This window comes from Falco punctatus (assembly GCF_963210335.1).
Source record: "Falco punctatus genome assembly, chromosome: 11".
Taxonomy (NCBI): Eukaryota; Metazoa; Chordata; class Aves; order Falconiformes; family Falconidae; genus Falco; species Falco punctatus.
In genome coordinates this window covers 2,413,673-2,433,794 of record NC_137591.1, presented here as the reverse complement: position 1 = coordinate 2,433,794, position 20,122 = coordinate 2,413,673, and the positions used below count along the sequence as shown (strand labels likewise).

At 47.2% G+C, this 20,122-nt stretch overlaps 1 protein-coding gene across 4 annotated transcripts in view; it reads left to right on the top strand.

Moving 5' to 3' along the window:
* PDE4B (phosphodiesterase 4B) overlaps window positions 1–20,122 on the top strand; it is a 216,198-nt gene that overhangs the window by 131,429 nt on the left and 64,647 nt on the right. Inside the window, exon 1 of one of the 4 annotated variants that reach the window (XM_080407258.1) lies at window positions 545–582. The exons of the other annotated variants lie outside the window; for them this stretch is intronic. Within the exon in view, the coding sequence (XP_080263384.1) occupies window positions 560–582 (23 nt within the window). The 5' untranslated portion in view covers window positions 545–559. Of the gene's footprint in view, window positions 1–544; window positions 583–20,122 lie in introns of those variants that run through there. 4 annotated transcript variants of the gene reach the window in all.

The following is a 20,122-nucleotide window of genomic DNA, read 5'->3' as shown; positions in this document are numbered from 1 at the left end:
AAACGGGGAAATGAGGATGAACAGAAGGATGCTGAGAGTGACATGAGAAATAAGCTGGTAGTCACCGTGCAGTCTGGAAAAGACCGTTTGGTGTAGCAGGCTCGGTATCTAGGGCAGCAGCTGACGTATTTCCAAGGAAGCCACAGCAGTTATTAAGAGTTGAGGGTTTACAGCAGAAAAGGAGGCAGGTTCAGCACGACGCAGCGGTGGAGTGGGCTGCAGGGTGACCCACAGGAGCTAGATGGACAGGGTGCTTCACGTTTACTGCCCACTGATTCAACCAACTTCTTCATCTTGGAGAACCTTGAACCTAGTTTGAAAAACCCGTACGTGTCATTTCAGTGGTGGCTGGTGTTACAGCGTTACCCACCCTGGCTCCGATGGGAGCAAGCTGCTTTACCTGTGAGCTTTTTGGGAAGGAGCTTGTGCTGCAAATGAGCTGAGCGCGAGGTGCTGGGCATGGGGCAGGCAGAGAGCACTGGGACACATCCCCACCGGGCAGGGGCTCGCTCGTGCTCGCGAGAACATTTAAGTGGGAGCCTGCTTCAAAGCAATCTGGATGCTGCTCCGGTTAACTCGCTGGTGCGTGATTGCTGCGATGATAAGTAAAGATTTTCTGTAATTTGGTGTGCTTGTTTGGAGGGCAGAATAGGAGTTCTTTTAAGAAACCAACATAAAATAAAACTAGCCAACATCCTAAGAGGAAGGCCTGAAGAGTTAGTGGCTGGCGAAGTCTGAAGGTGCAGTTCACCTGAAAAAGGTGGAAGCAAGTACCTTGAGTGGTAGCATGTTGATAAAGTTCTGTTGTATGCCGAGTGCTGGATGTTGCTTGGAGACTGGGGGGGGGGGGGGGGAAGTGTTTTCATTTGTACTACATGCTAGATCATTTTATAATGCACAGGGAGAGAGTTTTATTCAACCAAAAAGTAAACTTTGGATGTTCCTGATATTGTTTCCAGTAAATGTGTTGAGCAGGTAAAGGATGCAGATGTACTTTGGGGTGTGTGTATATCCCAGGAGGTGAAAAAACAGAAGGTGTTTGGGAAGGAGGTTGTGCAGTAGGCTGGGAGGCCCTTTCACAGTCCCGGCGTGCTGTTCGGTCTCCTGCGTGGCTTTCGTGGCGATCTGCCCTACACTTCCAAGGACTTCTGGTGTTCACTGAAGGTGGCAAACAAACCACGCTTTGGTGTGGCGCATAAGCACAGATAACATCTATATCATGCAATTAAGTTATTAGACAAAACTACTGGTGTTCCTTGGAGGCTGAGTAGTCTAATAGCAGGACATTCTAATGTCTTTGTTACGCATTTTGAATGAAGTTCTATCACACCAATACACCAGTCTGCCTTAGCTGTTAAGCACATAAATTTCAATTAGCTAATCTCTTTCTTTTCGATAAACTGTTTCAGATACCTGTACTTGTTCCTTTACGTTTCTATAAAAGTACGTGTATTTTTCTCTCAGGGTGGCATGTTTTAGCTGGTGTGTGTAAGAGGGCTGGCTGTCCTGTGCTGCCAGAACCAGGAGGGTGTGACAGGGAGTTGTTACCTGAAAACCCATGCGGTTGGTTTATGCAGATGCTAGTTCTGTCTGATGGAGAGCAGGTACCTTCAGGTTTGGTATCTGAAATACGCTGCGTTCAAGTAAAATATTTAACAGCTTTTGTTTTTATGATATGACCACATGAATCCTAAACCCCCGACTCTGTTTCATTTAATAGTAAGTCCCTCATGGCTAATTTTGCATGCAGTACACAGAGTAGCATGACTATTCTGGGATATGATCCCAGTAACAGTGGTGAGTCATCAGCCGCAGCAACAGTAATGATATGAGGATCTATTTATTACTGCTCTTCTAAGCTGTGAGTTCTTCTAAGCAGTGAGTTCATCTAGAAATTATGTAATTATTCCTCCTGGATGATTTTTCTTATTGGTTTGTAATTACACAATATTCTCAGAACACTTCTGTATTTTAAAATTAAGTCCTCAGAATGACTTAATGCAAGAACGAAGAGATTAAATCTTACCTTGTTTAGATTCATTTTGTTTGACTTTATCAATAATACAGCTTTCTAGATGTTGTTGCACAAACTTCACCTTGCTTTGCAAAACTGTTTAGTGCATCATTACTGGTTCATAAGTTTATAAACAAATATTTGGGGTAGAATCATCTGGTCTTAGGAACTGGTAGGAGGGGAAATTCCATGTATGAGTCTGTGGCTTGTTGTTTCTTGGGTGGGAGAAGGGCTGGATCTATAGCTGTTGGAGGAGTTGTCCTCATTGCCTCCGAACGGCAGGCTCTCCCTGGAGAGGGCTGAGGAGATCCAAAAGCTTTTAGGGAGTGTGTGCTGCCACCCAAGTCCTCCCCCAGCTGGTACTTGTTTTCATAAACAGCCTTCAGTGCCAAGTGCCGGTCCGTACGAGTTTTTCCAAGAAAAAGCAGCGCTGCTACTCTGCAAAAGTGAGAGGCAGGTTGTTGGCAAAGATCTTTTTCCTCAAAAATAGGAAAGGGGGTGTTAAACGCTCTTGGAGGCCCCTGGCACAACCTGGGTGTCACGGGAGCCTGGCATGGAGTGCTCAGGGATGCTGCTGGCCCCAGATGCGGCACTTGGACCCAGACTGGAGCTCTTGGACAGAGTTCCCAGCCTGGGGTACCCCTTCCTAGCAGTGTGTGAATGCTGATTTGTCTTGCTGCTTTACACCAGCTTGCACCCTGTTTCTACAGTCCCTTTTTAGATATAGGAACATTTGGGTTTGTGTTCTGCATCGCCAGAAATCATGGGGGAGCCTCGTACCTATTCTAGAAGGTCACCTACTTAAGGCATCGGTCCGTCAAAGCATTGCTGTGCCTGGATTTTCCCATATGCTAGGGGTGGGATACCCCAGGTTACCCCTTCAGATGGCTCCTTCATCTCCTACCTGTACGTGCCAACGTGGCTGTATTGAATTTCTGGGAAATGTACAGACAGGGCTCACTCTTACCCCTGTGAAGACATGATTCAGGAGTGCCTCACATCATGATTTATACCAGCAGAGGAAATCATCATGAAAAATATATTCTGAATTAAAATCTCAGGTAATTTTTTCAGATTAATCGCTCTCCTCTAGCCTGTGGGTCTACTGTACTCACCTCTGCATGGGCCACCTCACCCCAGTGGCCTCAGCGGCTCTGGAGGGCTGCTGAGTCCTCCTGGTGCCACTGGAGGAGGCTCTAGGGACGCTCCATGATGCTCTCCAGCCCTCAGTACCAAGAAGTCTGAAATCCTTCCCTGGTGACACTCTTTGGGAACATACCTGGAATTTTTGGCAAACAAGGAGAGAACAGCTCACCTTCGTTTTCTGGACAAGAGGAGCCACATGCCACCTACTGGAACCAGAGCTATTTCTGCGCAATACCTGGCTTGTTTCTGGTCACGTCAGCCAGAGCCTGTTAGCAGTGACTTTAGGTGAAAGGAAACCAAGGCATCACCAATCACTTGGCTAACGTTTTGATTCCCTGACGTGCTTCTAAGCCTGAATCATTGTGCTTCACTTGTGGCTCCTAAACACCAGCCTTGAGATTGTCTCGATGCTGTCAAATGTTGATGCGTAGGGTGCGGTGTCACAGTCTTGATCCCTGCACAGTCTATCGTATTCCCACCACGGTTTCTGCCCACCTGAATTGTTGAGGTACACATGTTCATTTGCAGGTAGGTGACAAGTTTTTCCATGGGAAGTTGCCATAGCATTGAGAATTTTTTTTTTTTTCTTTGCCTAGAGCTGAAAAGAGAAAAAAAAGCCTTACAATAGACTTCACAGCAGCCCATCTTCTTGTTGCTACCTATGGGAACAGAAGATGCTTTCATGTTTGTCCCCAGCTGAAACCCCATTGTGAGCTGATCCATGGCATATCCAGGAAGTATGTTTTGGTGTGTAGACAAGGACCTTCCCAACCAAAATTTTTCTGGCAGTTTTGTCACCTGCAAGAGCAGATCTGGGGTGTTTTGGCATCATCTGATAAGAGACAAGATGGAGCATGAAGCAATTTCCCTGTTGAGTTGGTGTATTTGGTACTGAATATTTTTTGGAGCAATTCAAAGGCTGTAGATTAAAAAAATCAAAGAAATAAACCTGTTGTATCTTGCTGCAAATGCTGTGGAGAGCCAGAGGCAGCGAGTCTGCTGGGTGCCAACAGGGCCCTGAGTCAATAAGTCTGCAGAATTTGGCCCGAAAATTCCCCTTTTCACAGAACGCAGGAAGGAGCTGTGATGCAGCTCTCTGCTAATTAGAGAAGCCTGCTCTCTCTTCAGCAGTTGCCTAATATTTTCCAGATGTTTGCAATCTTCATATAAGCATATAATAAAATAATTGATCTCAGAGAAGTAAGGGCTGCAGCTCTCGATGGGTGACCAGGGAAGTCCCTTCCCATGGCTGTGTCCCCGTTGCCACCCTTCCCACTCATTCCGCTGCTGCTGCTGCAGGCGATGAGCTGGCAGCGGCTTCACCAGCGCCGCGGCACATGAGGACGGCAAGTCCTCTGCCGTCATCCTTAGTGGGGATGTGCGCCTGCTTCTTGGCATCCAGAAAAGCTTAAAGCAGGGAAATACAGATCTGCTAAACTGCAGCGTGTGCGTTGCTGAACTGCTCATACCTGAGGGGCTGGGCTCTGGGTTTTCTGAGGAGTTAGATAAATATTCCTTAGATTTGATCTCTATTTAGAAAGAGAGAAAAAAGCGGTGTCCTTCTAGTTATAATCTATTTCTTAGAATTATTCTATAAACTCAACACAGCCCGAGTATTTCAAAAGTGATACAAAAGACAAGCTAGCAAGGCTCTTGAAAAGCCCTAAATCAGATTTTATTTAGTTATCTCATGTAAGTCTATTATTTTTACACTGATTGTACATAATATTGTTTGAGTGTTTATTATATGCAGTATTTTGACATTTCGGTTCAATTTTTATCACTTCCTTAGCATAGGAATAGATGTTTAAAGATGGTTTAGTGGTTAGTTTGGAAGGAGAGGTTAATTAAAAATACGAGGGCAGTGGTGAAACGGATCTGTCTTGGGTACATCATTTCTAATTAGGCAACTTGGTTTTTTCCCAGATCAAGTAAATTCAGTAGATGTCTATCTCAAAGGATTCAGTGTGGTGCCATATATGACATGGTGAGATGCAAGCTGGAGGTGTGGACTGCCACAAGAGCTGTAAAATGGGTAAGGAGTGAGCTGCGGGGGAAACACGCTGGAACTGGTGGTACAGCAAGGACACCTCGTAGGCTGGAGGAAGTTAGCAGTGGGATTTTTCAGGGATAAATCCTACATCTGATCTTCTGAAACATTTTCATCTCTGTGTTTGTGCTGATGCCATCTTTTGATCTTCTGTACGCCCACTGTTGCACGTTGTGGTTGGATGTGGTTGCACGTGTGGAAGGCTTGCCTGGCCTTGGTGAAGTTGAGCAATACGGAGCGTTAAGGTCACGTGTGTGCGGATTAATAAGAAAAACTTTGGCTGTACACTGCAAACTGATTAGTTGAAAACAGTGGCAGAGGAGAGCCAGCGTGCTGCCTGCAGGGTAGTTGCAGGCTGTGAGCTGGTGTGGCTGTGGGCTCTCCCTGCGAGCAGCTGTGGTCCAGCCGAGATACCGTCAGGGAGACCTCACGGTCTGCTGGGGCAGCTGGGGAGGCGTGCTAGAGATCGGAAGGAACCCAGTACTTGGGAGGAAGCTTGATAAGTTCATGGAGGAGGTTGTCTGGTGCAGAGTCTGCAGTAGCAGAGGGCTGGACACAGGAACACACAAAGTTTTTTCCAGATACAGACACCTGGATCTTACCCTGCTGTGTAATTGCTTCCATGCTATTTAACGTGGGGCAGAGTATCGGCTCAGGTGGGAGTCTCCTAAAGCTGGCTGAGGTAGACTTCCCGCTGAAGTGCTGCAGCCTGTCCCAGTCCTGATGCTCTCAGTGCCCCTGATCTCTGTTCCCAGCTCTTGGTCTTTGGGGAGCCATCCTGGCTGCAAGCCCCTTGCCCAAGGGATGGAGTCCAGCCATGGGACCAGTGGCTCGGTGCCACCTGCTTGCCTGTCACCCTGCAGCGGGCCAGCTCAGCTCCATGAACCCGTGGAAAACTCGCATTGCTTTGTCTCGGGTGAGCGTTGTGCCAGGTGGGTGCAGGGGGAGGGGAGCGGGGCCAAGCCCAGGCAGGCTGAGCCCAGGAGCAGCTTTATTGTAAAAACACCAAGGCAAAGATTCTGAAGCCAGCTGGAGAAAGTGCAGTCAGAGATTTCTTATAAATCATCTCTACTTCAGCTAAAGCGAGAATCCCCACACGTCAGCACTTCCCAACTCTGGCAAAAGCCCTGGGGGTGTGGAAGCTGGATGACATCATGAGGAAAAGGGGTGAATTCGCATGGAGAGTGATGCCATTGAACTGAATTCCTGGTTTTGCCATGTGAGTTGTGCCTTGCAAAGCAGAGCAGAGACAGGCTAAGCACCCAGAGAGGTTCCAAATGTGTCCTTCTTGTGATCTGAGTCCATTTTTGGGGGGACAACCTGTCGGGCTCCTAAACAAACATTTCTTGTTAACCTTTTCTTGTGGCGAGGAGCAGGAAAGAAGTGGTTGGTTCTGTGTGCTGTCCACATCAGTGGCTGGTGAGTGTGAAGTGGGGGCCACAGCCTGTCTCAGTGGGGTGGCTCGGGTCAGCGAATCCACAAGAAGTTGTGTCTGCCTGGTTGTGAAGAACCGCTGTGTGGACGTATACGGACTGCACAGCATTTGGAAGGAAGCCCACCGCTCATAGCAGGCACAAACTAGTCCCTCTCCTGCAAGAAGCAAGGCAGAGAAGATGCCTTACAGGTCCAGGGAGCGTTGAGCTTGGCTGTCCCGTGTCACCAAGTCGCCCTGGTGTCTGTCTCCCCAATTCCCGTAGAGCCACTTGGCTGAAGAGCTCCGACATCCAGCCACGAGAAGAAAGGCAGGGTTAGGAACTTCTTTATTACACTTTTGTCTGCTCCTGAAGTTACAGGTCTCTTGAGATCAATGTGCTTCTTGATGCTGTCTCAACAAGGATACTGACTTCTGTTTTGAGTCCTGCTGCTGGACCAAGTTGCCAGGTCCCTCATGCCTTTGTTGGCAGGGCCATGGAGCTCCCGGTGTTGTATGACACCCTAACTCTGGGGAGAGTGAGTCTGCCTGGTTGCAGCTTGATTTCATCTATTTGCAGTTAGAGACACTTACGAGAGCAGAGATTTACTGGCGGCAGGTGGCAGTGAAGGAGATGCTGTGTCTGTACCTAGCCTTGTTGAGAGCATAAAAGGGCTTTCTTGAAAATCTGGAGAATAAATATTAGCTGAAGGAATAGCCATCTGTGAGTGAAGTTTTGAAGTGGGTATGGATTGAATGCCCTAGTTTCACTCAAATCACAAAAGACTGCTTGCATTTTTTTCATCTGTAAGGACAGTAAATTGTTTGGAGTGGAGTCTGGAAGAACAAGCTGACCCCCTTTTGCTTTACTGCAGCAAAATTATACACTGTTTTAAAAACTAATTTATTAAACTTATCGCTGCTTTCCCAGATCAGTTTTAGCTCCATTAGAGCAAGCCCAGCTAATGAGGTCAGCTGGTGACTGATGTAATAGTATATATTTCAGATTAAATGTGTGAAGTGAATTCTGGCCAAAAAAAAAAAAATAAAATCCATTATTGGGAGGAAACACAGAAAATTGCCAAAGCTATAGTGAAAGTATTGCCTTCAATCAGGTCTGACATGTTAGTACAGCAGTACGTGGAAGTATAAATGGTGCACTGCTAACACGCGTCAGCTGCGTTGCTTAATGCCTGGCTGGAAGGGGCTGGGGCTCTCGCAGTATACGCACAGATGAGGAACATGTATAGAGTAAGGGACAGAGTTTCTACGTACCAGCCTGACCCCTCACATAACACTTTGCTTTCATTGTCAGCAGTCCTGTATATCCATAAATAAACTTTGCAATTACATTCTCTTCTTCGGGAGAGGCGTCTGGTGCTGCGGAGCTGGGTCTGAGCAAGCCAGCAGTGAGCTCCGGTGCCAGTGAGCCAAGGCCACAGCGCAAGGTCCCAGCGGGGGGCTGCGCGGCAGCCGAGAGCTCCAGCCCAAACTCTCCATCTCTTTGCTTCTCTGAGTTTAAGTCATGAGCTTACCAGTCACACATTTTTATGCAATTTAATATCTTTTACGTGGCTTCATTTTCTCTTCTGTTATTAAAAAAGAAAAGGAAAAGCTCTCATGGGCATGAATGAGGATTTATGTAATAGGTTGCAATGGCTCCATCAAAGCCATTGTGCTCTATCTTGTGAATATCTATTTAATCAGCGGTTTTAAAAGACCTTATTTGTGCTAAGTGATTCTTCTTTCTTAGACTGCCGCAAGAATTTCATACCCTTGTGAAGACAGAGTGCAGCCAGTCCAGCTATTCTAGGCTTGAATGCTGCTATTGAACCGTCTTTATGCTGGAAAGTGTTTCAAGTACCAAAGACGCTATTCAGATGATTATGGAGTCTAGGAAGGAGCATTGCTGGGATGTTACTTCTGTGATGAAGTCCCTGGGCTTATTAACTAATCTATTAAATTCAAGTCAATAAGCAACTCAGCTATGCTTGCTCAATTTTCTACATCAGAGATTTGCTTGAGAAGCCCTATAGGCCACCATCATAATGTAGGAGTTAGGCCAACTTTTGATGTCTTGGAGACACCCAGAAGGTTTCAGCCCCTGCTCCCAGAGAGAACTGTGCTCTATCAGCCCTCACAAGAGTTTCCCTTGCTTTGCAAGTAAGAGCAGTGTGTAGTTAAGGTGGCATTGCTCGCTCCCTGCCACCACTGAGCCACCAGGCCAGTGCACGGGAGAGTCATGGCAGGGGTGAGGTCCACCACCGTGTCCATGGTTATGTCCTCAGGCTGTCTTAGCAGTCAGTGGCTTTTTGCTTCCACCTCACTCAAGGAAACGGAAAGGGGTGGGTGTTAGTTCTGGCTTTGTTTACTGAAACTAGTGGAGCCTGTGAACATAAATTTAGACAGAATTTTATTTCTGTGTGTGGCTGGTTAACAGCACACACAAAAAAGGCTACGTTCTTAAATTAAGTCACAGAGAACACTTCTTACAAGAGTAAAGCAAAAAGCTATAACAAATAAGATGTGTTCCTACCAGTAATAAATTCTTGCACTTAAGCAGGTTGATTCTACATGGCTTCTCAGCCCAGCACATGCCATTTTCCTCTCCGCTCTGTGTTATTCAATACTCAACAGTCTCCCTTGCCCAATTAAAGCAGTACCTTGGCAGAAAGCAAAAATCACAAACCATTTGGGGCTGACTCTGCTCAGCACAAAAAGGCTTGACATTAGGGTTTTGTTCCCTGCTTGCATCTCATGCCACCCAGCTATCTTGTTTGTTCTTCACATGACTTGCCATCAGGCCCTCGATATCTGCGTGGCATTTCATGTTCCCCTCGGTCAGATGTTTTGCTGGGTGACGCCAGGTTATTAATATAACGTGTCACATTTTATTCTGGCTGAGTGGTATAAAGGGAATACCCGTTGTTTGTCTCCCACCCTGGGTTGGTAATCTTGACCATTTCCAGACGCTCCTGGCGGCTGGCAGACAGATAACACGCCGTCCTGCTCGCCCTGGGACTGATTGGTTTCTTGGCCATCATCCAGTTCCAAGTGCATCAACACATTTGCAGAAAGGTTTCCTAACCTGAAAACTCGGAGCTGGCCCACTCTCCTACATGAAGGAAGGAAGGAGCTGGATTTCGGCTGGAGTTCAGAAAAAGCACAGAGAGCAAGGGGAAAGGTTTCAGAAACTGCATCTTGGCTTAGGCTGGAGAAGACAGCTGCCTGAGCTGGGGTGGGAGGGTGCAGACCGGTGCTCAGTTAGTTTCCTTACAGGCCTCTGCTGGGAATTAATCTGAGCTTGAACAGGCTAATTTTAATCCATCTTTCTAATTTAGATGATATGGCTAGCAGTGATCTAGCACACGCAGCTTTTCTGCAAGCAGATGAAGAATTAACCCCGCCCCCATTCGGTGCAGAGCCACAGGAAGAACGCTCAGGCCTACAGCATATAGAATTATTGATCTGAAAACCGGTGTTGAGCAGGTACCTCTGGGCTCAGCCCTCGCAGGAGTGTTGGTGTGCGCTGGGGTGTTTGCTCAGGGCCCCAGCATCACCAGGGCTGGGGTTGCGTGTGTGGCCCAGGACTCCGCTACAGCCCTGCCTGCCTTGCCTGCCCTGCCTGTTGCCCCCCTGGCAGCCCCCCTGGGGCTTTCAGCAGCTCCTCACTAGTTTCAAGTGTTTTCTCTCATGTTTCATGAGTGAAATCAAACATTTCTTTCCCTCCCTTGGACTGACACGTCTGTGCATACTGTCTTCAGGATTTGCAACACGGAGTGTTTTCACACAATTTTTTATTTTTCAATATTTTTTAAATGGATCCATTTTGGGCATTGACTACTTCTGCCCACTCATTCTTCATTAGCTCAGTACAAACCTTTATCAATACAATAAAATACTCAGGATGTCTAAATTCTATTAGTTCAAGAATGAAGCTTTTACTATGATGACGTGAGTCTTAAACTGCAATCAGATATAATGATTTTGTGCCATGCCTACACATTTATGCTTATTCACAGTGAAAACTTCACCTTCTGCATTATTAGATGGTGATCAATTGTAGCAAGTACTCTGCCAATATTTCTTCCTAATCTCTAAGTGTTTGTGGCTGTATTGCTGCATTGTTCGCTATTACTGGACTTGATGACTTATGGCTGCATTAATATATTCATAGTTTGGGGCTGCAATTTATTTTGCTCTGCACTCCCACGTCTCAATTTCTTTTGAACAGTGCAGCTTTATGATTTGTAGCAAGTGACTCCAGAATAATGATTCCAGCAAGTGATTTTCGACATGAAACAGAGCTTCTAAGGGATCACTAATTAAGGAAGATCAAAATGAACCCTGAAGCAGGTCTTGGGAAAATTTGCAGGTCTAGAGAAAATAACAGTGTTATTAAATGATATTTTAGGTGCCAACAGTGCACTACCTGCTTTCACATCAGAGAAATAATTCCTTCCCAAGAGGCTTTTAGAAACGCAGCAGAGAGGAGTTGGTTGAGATGCAGTGTATGAGAAGGCAGTGTAGGAGGCTGGCAGGAGCTTTTCTGAAGGGCTTCGTGGTAAGATGATGATCTAAGGTAGGACTTGAGCAAGGAGATGATTTGGCAATAAGAAGATGCAGACTGTTGCAAGCATGAACATGCTATAGAGGAGTCACAAGGTGGTTGTGAAATTGTGCGTAGAGGAGGCTGGGAGTTTGAGCTGCACGTTGGGTGCCAGGAATGGAGTGGAGGTCCCTGCACCATCTCCGTGAGAGCCAGAGAACCGGGATGAGAACCGCATTGATCTGGAGACCTGAGAAGGTCTGTGCAGACACACACCGCAGTTTGAGACTTGTTTTGGATGGAGAAGCAAGCTGTAAGGGTGCTAGAAAGGTTAAAGGGGGAAAAAAGACAGATAATGGATATCAGATGTAATGGGTAATAATGTCTGCCTCCTTCCTAACGTGTTCTGAGATCAATTGCTGGCAGGCCTGCGAGGACTGACATCCTGAGCTCCGCCACACCCAGAAAATCTGGGGCCATGTTTTTACTGTATGAGCTCAGTTTGGCATAAACTACATGAAAATGCTGCAAAACTTTTGCCCTGCCTGGCTTTTTGGGCCCATAGTCACTCCTATAGAGGGTTTTGTTCTTGCTGCCCACCATTTCTGTCCTTTTTTGCTCTTGCTGCCCACCATTTCTGTCTTCTCTCCATGCTGGAGAAGGTTTTCCTTTTGCTAAATGCAGTTTACTGTCCAGAATTATTAAAGCTCATTTCAGAGCACATGATTTAATAGCAGAAAATAAAAATCTGTGTTTTAAATTCACCCTCTTTTTCCCCCTTTTGTTTTCAAACAGCCTGAGGAGGAAGGGAAGGAGTCTGGGCAGGCAGAGCGTGTCACTGCTGGTCACTGCCGAGGCAGCACTCAGGTGTCCCTTCCAGCTCACTATCATTAGTAAAAATGCAAATATATGGAAATACTGTATTGTGCATGCCAGCAGATGCACGGTTTGTATTTCCTGCCTCTGCCTGCACACGTGCTGAGGTATGGGGGTTATCCAGAGCTACGGTAACAGCGTTGGTGGCAAAGGCAATGTCAGAGGTGTCTCGTTTGGGATGGTGCAACATCCTTTTGATGCCAGCCACTTGCTTGCATCTTGCTTGTGCCTGCCGTGCTGGCCAGGCTTCAGCTTAGCTAGCACAGGAGAGAAGGGGTTTGGTAGGCAGCTTTGTGCAGCACTGGGGAGGCAGGAAGGGAACAAAGAGACCCTAAACCTGACAGCTCATCTCTGCATGTCCCTGTGATGTCCCCCAAGTAAGTGTGCTTCTATAGAGTAGATGGATGTTCAGTGGATACGGCTCATCTGTGTTGGCTCACAGACAGCAAGAGGGAAACGTGGGCATCGCAGGAATCGGCTCCCTCCGAGCCAGGACGGAGGTTCCCTCCCATGTCCATCGGGGTGCCAGCTGTGGGATGAGCCTCCAACGCCACCCGGCTCCATCCCACCGTGTTGTAGTCAATTACGTTATTAATCCCACCAATAATAACATCAAGTTGGTGTTTACCCCCATCACTCCTACAGGAAAGCTGTTCAGTGATCTGTCTGCTCTCGAGGCAAAAAATTTTCCTCTGATTTCCAGCCTCAGTTTATTCATGCCTGTTTTATACCCACTTGTTCTTGTGATAGCATTGTCCTTTAGCTTGAAGATCTCATCTCCTCTGCTGGCCTTTGCCCCTGGCACATGTACAGAAGAAGGGCATCATCCCTCAGCGGCCGTTTCAGCAGGAGGAATGAGCTGAGTCCCTCCGGCCTTATCGTCAGGACCGTGCTATGCTAATGGCAACAGAACAAATGAGCAGTGAGAAGCACAGTGATGGCTGTGGCTGTGATTGGCCAGAGTAAGGAGCTGCAATTTAAAATCATACCTGTGAGCAATTTCTCTGCATTTCCCAGAGAAGACAGAAATACTGTGATTGCCAGGGAAGGAGTTATAGCAAATATTCTATTGAAGTTGTATTAACCATGGGGTATTGGTATTGTTCATCATTGCAGTACCCCAGAAAAGGGTGCCGTTTCTAACCCTCCGTTCAGTCCATGTGCCAAACCACTTAGGCTGAGTAAACGTGCGACTTTCTGCCAAAGAGCCAGGTTTTTCCATCCTTGATGTTTTGTGCTCAAATAGTACCAGTTGGCAGATGCTCGTGATTTGGATGAGGCTGCTTTTACATTAAGCTTCTGCTGGGCCTGAAATGATCAATAAGAGCTATAAAAAAGATTGCCCTTGAAATCACATCAGCATACTTTGCCATTTGCTGTGAACAGTGTCTTCTCCTATTGAAATAAAAGGTGAAGAGTACAGACATTTGAAAGATGTGAAGCAAGTAAAATTTTGCTGAAATGTATCCAACCGGATTAATTTTTGGGGGGAGGGAAGAGTCTCCAAAGGATTTAATAATCTGAATACCATCTTAGGACATTTCATTGTCTTTTTGCTGGCAGGGAGCACAGATACCAATTATGGAGAAAAATCCCAAAACCAGGTCAAATAATTATTTTATGAATTGAGTGAAAAGGCTTGGTGCATTTCTTAGTGCAGCAGCTTTCCATACATCCACTGTTGGACTTTTGGGTATTGTAGGTGGGTTGTGGGTAGTTTAAAACATCAGTGCAGAAAATGTGTAAACCTGACTCAAAGTCTGTCTGTCTTCCCAGGTCAGATTAGCCAGGTAAAATGGAAAAATCTGTGGTCTCTGTAACTTGTTAAAAATTATTGTCACTTTACTCCTGTCTCCGGTCTGTTTGACAGCAGCTCAGAACAGCTATTTGATTTGTAGTTGATGCCTTCGTGCAACCTGTCGCAGCCGGACAGAGTTAGGGCAGAGCAAAGCGGCTTGCTGTGACTTTGCTGGCCTGTTTGAAAAGGCAGAAGTGCTTCCTGGAGTCGTGCCAGGCGATCCTCTTTTTAAGGTCAGCATGAAATAAACCATGACTCTGGCCGGCAGCCTCCTGATGCTCTGGTTCCGTACAGATACGACAACACTTCCCTACATACTGGAAGCAGAGATTGTTTGCATATGGGACCCTTGAGACTTGTGCTGCTGGCTGGCATTTACCATTACTGCACTGAATGCTTTGGGAAGAGTGTTAAGTGTGGATTACACTTAACAGGTATATGAGATACTTGATAAATTGATAAAGGATGAAATATATGACTGTAATTCCCCTTTCATTACCAGTAATACCCTGGTGGGGAAAATGCGAGGCTGGACCCCATGTACCCACTTGCTGGGTGGAATTACCCACCCCAGGCTGGCTCTGGGGAGGGAGCAGAGCTTGTCCGTAGGCAGAAATGCTGTAAGGTGTCCTGAAGCAGCACAGAAGCACTGGGCTAAGCTGCAGACCCCAGTGGGGTCCCCATCACACGAACCAGGCCGCCGCAGGCAGCCTCCTCCGGGGGAGGCAACATCCATGTCTTATGTGTTGGGAAAGAGAGTCTGTAAAATGTTACGGTGCTTAGATGCAGCTGTAAAAGCTGAACTGACACTGAGCAGAGCATAGCAGCCAGGCCAGGCTGGGATAAATACTGTCCTGTAACTTGAATGTAAACATCTGTGCCGCAGAACAGCACCGTTTTGCAGAGCAGGTGATGCCAAAATCCAGCGAGTGTCTGCTGAGGAGCACCGTGCTCTCCCCGTGCCACCTATAGCGCAGGCCATGGGCGTGCAACTGCCTCTCCAGCACCTTTCCAGCAGGGAAGAGGTGGCAATTGTTCCTTCGGTGAGGCCCGGCCCGGTCCTTCAGCACAGCAAAAGCACAGCCCGTGTGCCGGGGCAGATTTGGTCCTGATGATTTGTGAGCGGATGGAGGGTGCTGGGCAGAAACACCTGTAAGGCAAGAAGAGCTGTGTAAGTGCTGCGCAGGGATGGTAATACCTTGGCTTGGGCAGCAGCGGCAGGGAAGAACAGCAGCTGCTCCATCGGTTGCTAGCTGGAGTACTTTGAGGAGGAAAAAGCCCTTAGGAAGTGGCATTGCTGCCTGCACTAAGAATGATCACGTTCACACTCATCTGCATTTACAAGCTCTGGAAGTGAAAATAGAGAGGGTGTCTGTTGTGTTTGACTATGCCTTGCATTTTCCAGAGATTAATGACAGTGAACCATAGTAAGATGATAAAATAGCCCAGGTTGTACATGTGGGAAAATAACAACTGGTTTACAGAATTCAGAATTTCTTCTTTGGAGGACTTAAACAACCACATGATGTTAGCTTGTTACAGGATAACGTCAAGCTACTTATCTGTAGTAAACATGAAAAGGATTAAATTTTTTGGAACCCTCTGTGCTAAAAGAAAATCCAAACTCATTTTTACCTACCTCCTGTACTTTTCCAACGTCTCTTTGTGGCTGCTGTGGCATAGCGTGAGGCTGCAGCCAGTGTGGCATGGTGCTGCACACCATCCTTGGGCTCGGGCAGGAGCTCCGCAGCCCGGTGGCTTTCACCAGTGCTGGTGAGTGAATGGCCACGGGGAGAAGTAATGGCTCAAGGACCTTATGTGCAAGATGCTGAAAGTTTCAGGCAGTAATCGCCGCAGACAGAACAAGCAGATAGCACAGTGGCATCTGCATAGCAAATAGGGCTTTAAAAAAATAAATGAGCACTTCATAACATCCCTTAAAAACTAGCAGTGCTTGTGCCAAGCTGGCAGCTGAATGGATGTTTGCTGCTGTGCAAACCGGGAGCCTCACCAGGGTGCTGCTGTCGAGTTACGCTGGAGGGCTGCAAGGGCTCTTGCTGTGTATATTCATTTTTATCTTTGTACTACTCTGAAGATGGCCCTGGGTGCAAAGAGAGCACCATTAGCTCTCAGGTCTGCCTTGGACACCAGGGCTGGAATCAGGCAACTGCGATTCAAAGCAGTTTGTAAGCACAAGACAAGCTAATTCCTGGCCCCATCTTCTGCGGCAGCAGGCAGGCTGTGGGCCATGGCAGGGGGCTCTGGTTATTCTGCCCCCATTGCACCCGTTGAACAAGAAAGCCACTAGGAAGAGTGAACTTATATACTCAGAGATAACAAAGTCAAATAAACATATATTTTTGCTTTGTGATACACGCAGAGGCTTAATAACATGTTTAGCAGCAAATGACAGTTTATATTACAAACACTTCAGTAAGTGCTGCTGAGTTTTCTGTGCCAGGCAGCTGTGATAGACAGTGCTGGGGGGGGGGGGGGGGGGACGGGACGACTGCAAGGGCTTGGTGGCTGCATGTCAGGAGGCATGGGCATTTAGGCTCTGGAGATAAAAAAGAGTTGGGAGTCACATGAGGGACAAGCCTAGCAGAGGGTTTTGAACACTTTTGAGAGGCCCCTGAGAGCAGCAAGGTGTTCCCCTTGGTGGGAGAAGGTCAGGAAGGGAAAAAAAACCGCTAATACCTGCGGTGCTGAGAGCAGTCAGGCTCACGGAGCCTTGTGCCCATGCTAGGGCATCTGCATTGGCTGTCGGTGCGCTCAGCTCTGGCATGCCCGCTGTGTCTCCGATCCTGTTTCATTAGGTGCCGATGGTTTCAAGCACAGACCTTTCTGCATGAAAGGTTGTTTCGAAAAAACAGCAAGCTGTTCTGGTAATGGGAAACAGGTGCACAAAATTAGATAGCAGTGAGAAGCAGTTGCATCTGTACAGATCTGAAGGTGTAAGAAACAGCATTTTTCCTTGCTAATGGTGTTAAAAATCCAGCTGAATGTCATGGTGAGAAACAGGGCTCTAATGATCACAAGGGGATCTTTATAATTAGCAGAGTCTGCCCAAACTTCCTGAAATCCTGTATTTTGGAAACATATTTGATACCATAGTAAAGGTGGTACCGTACTTAGATCGGGAGTAATGCCCTCAGGAATGAGTCTGGGAAGGCAAAGCAGATGGTAAGCCCTCTACTTGTAGGCCCAGTGCTGTCATCCTCAGGAAAAGTGTAAATTCGTAACATAAACAAAAAATACACAAGCCTGCCTGGTTTGATAGACTTAAATGTGCCTGTCTGTGTGGTTTACATTACAGATCTAGAAGCAAACTGTGGGGCTGTGTAGCTCTCATGGTAACGATTTGACTTGCAATGACTTCAAATGACTCTGGAATACATCAAAATCATAGCACAGTCCTATTTTTCAGTTTTTATTCCAAATCTTACCACGTTCCAAGACTGCTGGCGGGCAATGCTAATCCAGGGACAATGCGTTCCCGATGCTGTCTCTTCCATATTGCTACTCCACCAAAAAAGTTTTGTGCCAAGACCCCCTTGCAGAGGTAGATCAAAGAGCTCAAAAGCCTGAATTGTTGGATTAGTTGGAGGTGGCGTCTTTGGTCAGCTGCAGTGCTTTCATGTGAGGGTGATGCTGTGCTGTGGGAAGGAGCAGGGCTGGTTTAGGATTGATATAGGACTGGTTTGATGGGTCCTCATGGATGCTGGAGGGAGCTGGCCCCATTGCTGGGTGGGGGCAAAGATGGCTGGAGGGCGATGGAGAGTCCTACGGCAGGGATCCAACTGTCCACAGAGGCTTGGTTGGATTTTCTGCTTGTGATAGAAGACTGCAGGAGTTTTTAATGTAGAGAAATTGTAGTTGTTACTGTAAAACTGCAGAATTTGGACAGTTGGGGGTTGCTTTTATTAATTTTCTTTGTTTTGCAGACTGACTCATGAAACCTCATTGTGTTTTACAGTTGAGCATGATTTCTCCTGGCTTGATGTTGCTTATTTGTTCTTTACGGTGTTATAATCACATCTTTCCACAGGTCCAAAGCAAGTGCCCCCCCCTTAGCTGCTTGTCAGAGCCAGCTACAGCTAACTCCTGCCACCTGCTGTCTTCTTTGCTCTTCACTTCATTAAGACCTTGGTTTATTAAAAAATGCAGAGGGACAAAGGAGATGGAGCTGCTGCTGCCCCGTCGCTTGCACTGTCCTCCCTACTGAGCATTGCTCTGCAGCCACCCTGCTCCTCTCACTGCCGACCCTGCCACCTCCTCTCCTCCACCACCACTAGCTTTCCTCTCATCCAACCCAGTAAGCGGAGAGCCTGGATGTTGAGTTTAACTAGCCTGGCTCTGGAGAGAAAGCCAGGGGACAGGCCACCTTCCTTCCCAGTTCTGCAGTGCTGAGAGTGGGGACTTGCTGGGCTGTGGTGCTGCCCCTGCCATTGCTCTCTTTGCCTTTGCTGCGCTGGCTGCGCACTTGCCACGTTGGGGGTTGGTTGGTGGGTCTGCTGGTCCCTTTGGCTCACGCTGGGATTTGTGGCTTTCTCTGTCCCCCCAGTCCCCCTCTTCATCTGCTGCTGGGTTTCTGCTGGTGGTCTGTAACCCTGAGAATATGCTGTCCTCAGGGGTGCCACTCACCTGCACTCATGGATTGTGTGTTCCTGAATCTGGCATTAAAAACAGAAGGGCCTCAGGAGACTTGGTTTTGTCTCGACAGATTGATGTCAATTCTTTGATTTGCAATTATTTTCTGGCATAGGGATTGCACCACTGATTTGTGTCAGTGGTTAACTAATGCCCATCCTATATGGATGCTGTCACCTTTCGTCCTGTGGAGCCGGTTTTTGTCTCTGTTCAAGTGGACTCAACTTCTTGGAAGCCCTCGGTGGCCTCGAGACAACCGTCACTCTCTGAGATTGTCACAGGGCTTGGAAAAGTTGGCTGAAGAAACCTGGTAACACAAGTTGGAGGCAGGCAGGGAACAGTGCCACTCAGTGCGCTGGAGCTCCTAAGACCATAGAGCAAGGCATGCTTTTTAGAGAGGAGATCTCCTACAGGGGACAGGTATTTATGTAGCTTACCTTGAAGGATTTATAGGGACCTTAGATAGCAAGTCTGTGAGCTATGTGTTGAGGTAACGCAATTTTAAGTCTCAACAGTGCCTGCTCAATCCTGAGTGCAGTAAGCATACACGTGCTCATGCAGAACTGCCCCTGGGGGCGGCGTGGGAGGTTAGGGGAAAGAAGCAGTACATCATGGTTGAGGACTGTGCCCTGGGCCAAAGATACTTCATCCAGCCTTGGTTTGGACGTGGGGTGAGGAACAACCATAGAATAACAGATCAGGTGTCCCCTGATTTTTTACCTCTGGCACTTGCCACCACTGCTTCAGTGCTCCGGTCCCAAAGGTTGTTTCACAAATGGGGTGTCTTGACTGCAAGCGCTGTTGCTCGAAGGTAAACTGCAAGCAAATTTTGGCATTTTTTCTCTAGGCTATTGTAGCGGTGGGTGCTTTGTGCTTTGCCATCCTTATGTTTAACGAGACAAATGCAGCTTTATGTTCCACTTAGGCAAAGACTGTGGGGTGCTGCAGACTTTGGAGAGGGCCCTTACAATCTGCAGAGTATTCTTTGATGATTAAGTTTTTCCAGCAGAGTTCATCAGTTAACTTGTAATGAAAAAAATTAGTGGGAAATGCAGCCCTGAGAGGGCAACTTTACAATCTAATTGCAGTTCTTGACAATTTCAGCAAATGTTTCTTTGGGAGATGTTTTTTCCCTCAGGACACAATTCTAGATGGGCTGTTGTATAGACCAAAAGCAACTGTTGAACTTAGTGTACAGCAGAGATTTGAAAAACACAAGGTTAAACTCTTGCTCTACATATCTCGGGCCACATTCTCCTGATGTTGGGTCATCTGGGGGAAACAGTTTCCCATATTTGACTTCTTGTAACTGTTAAAAAGCCGTGACAGCAGAGACTTGGACCTGGGTTTGGCCATCCTGGTGAACACCTTGCCCACCCACCTGTACCACTGGGAGTGCCTGTTCAAAATAGACACTTAAAAATGCATAAAATAGGACACTTGGTAGAGAGAGCTACAAACTCCTTGTTCAGCCTCACTTTTGGGGGGGAATTTTCTGTTGATTTAATGGCTGAGCACATGGTTGGCTGAGTGCTGGATCAGGCCCAAGGAAGAGGAGCCAGATGAGGGGGCCGGCATGGCTGCAGGCTGAACTTGCGGAAAGAAATAAAAACGCCTTTCCAGCTGGA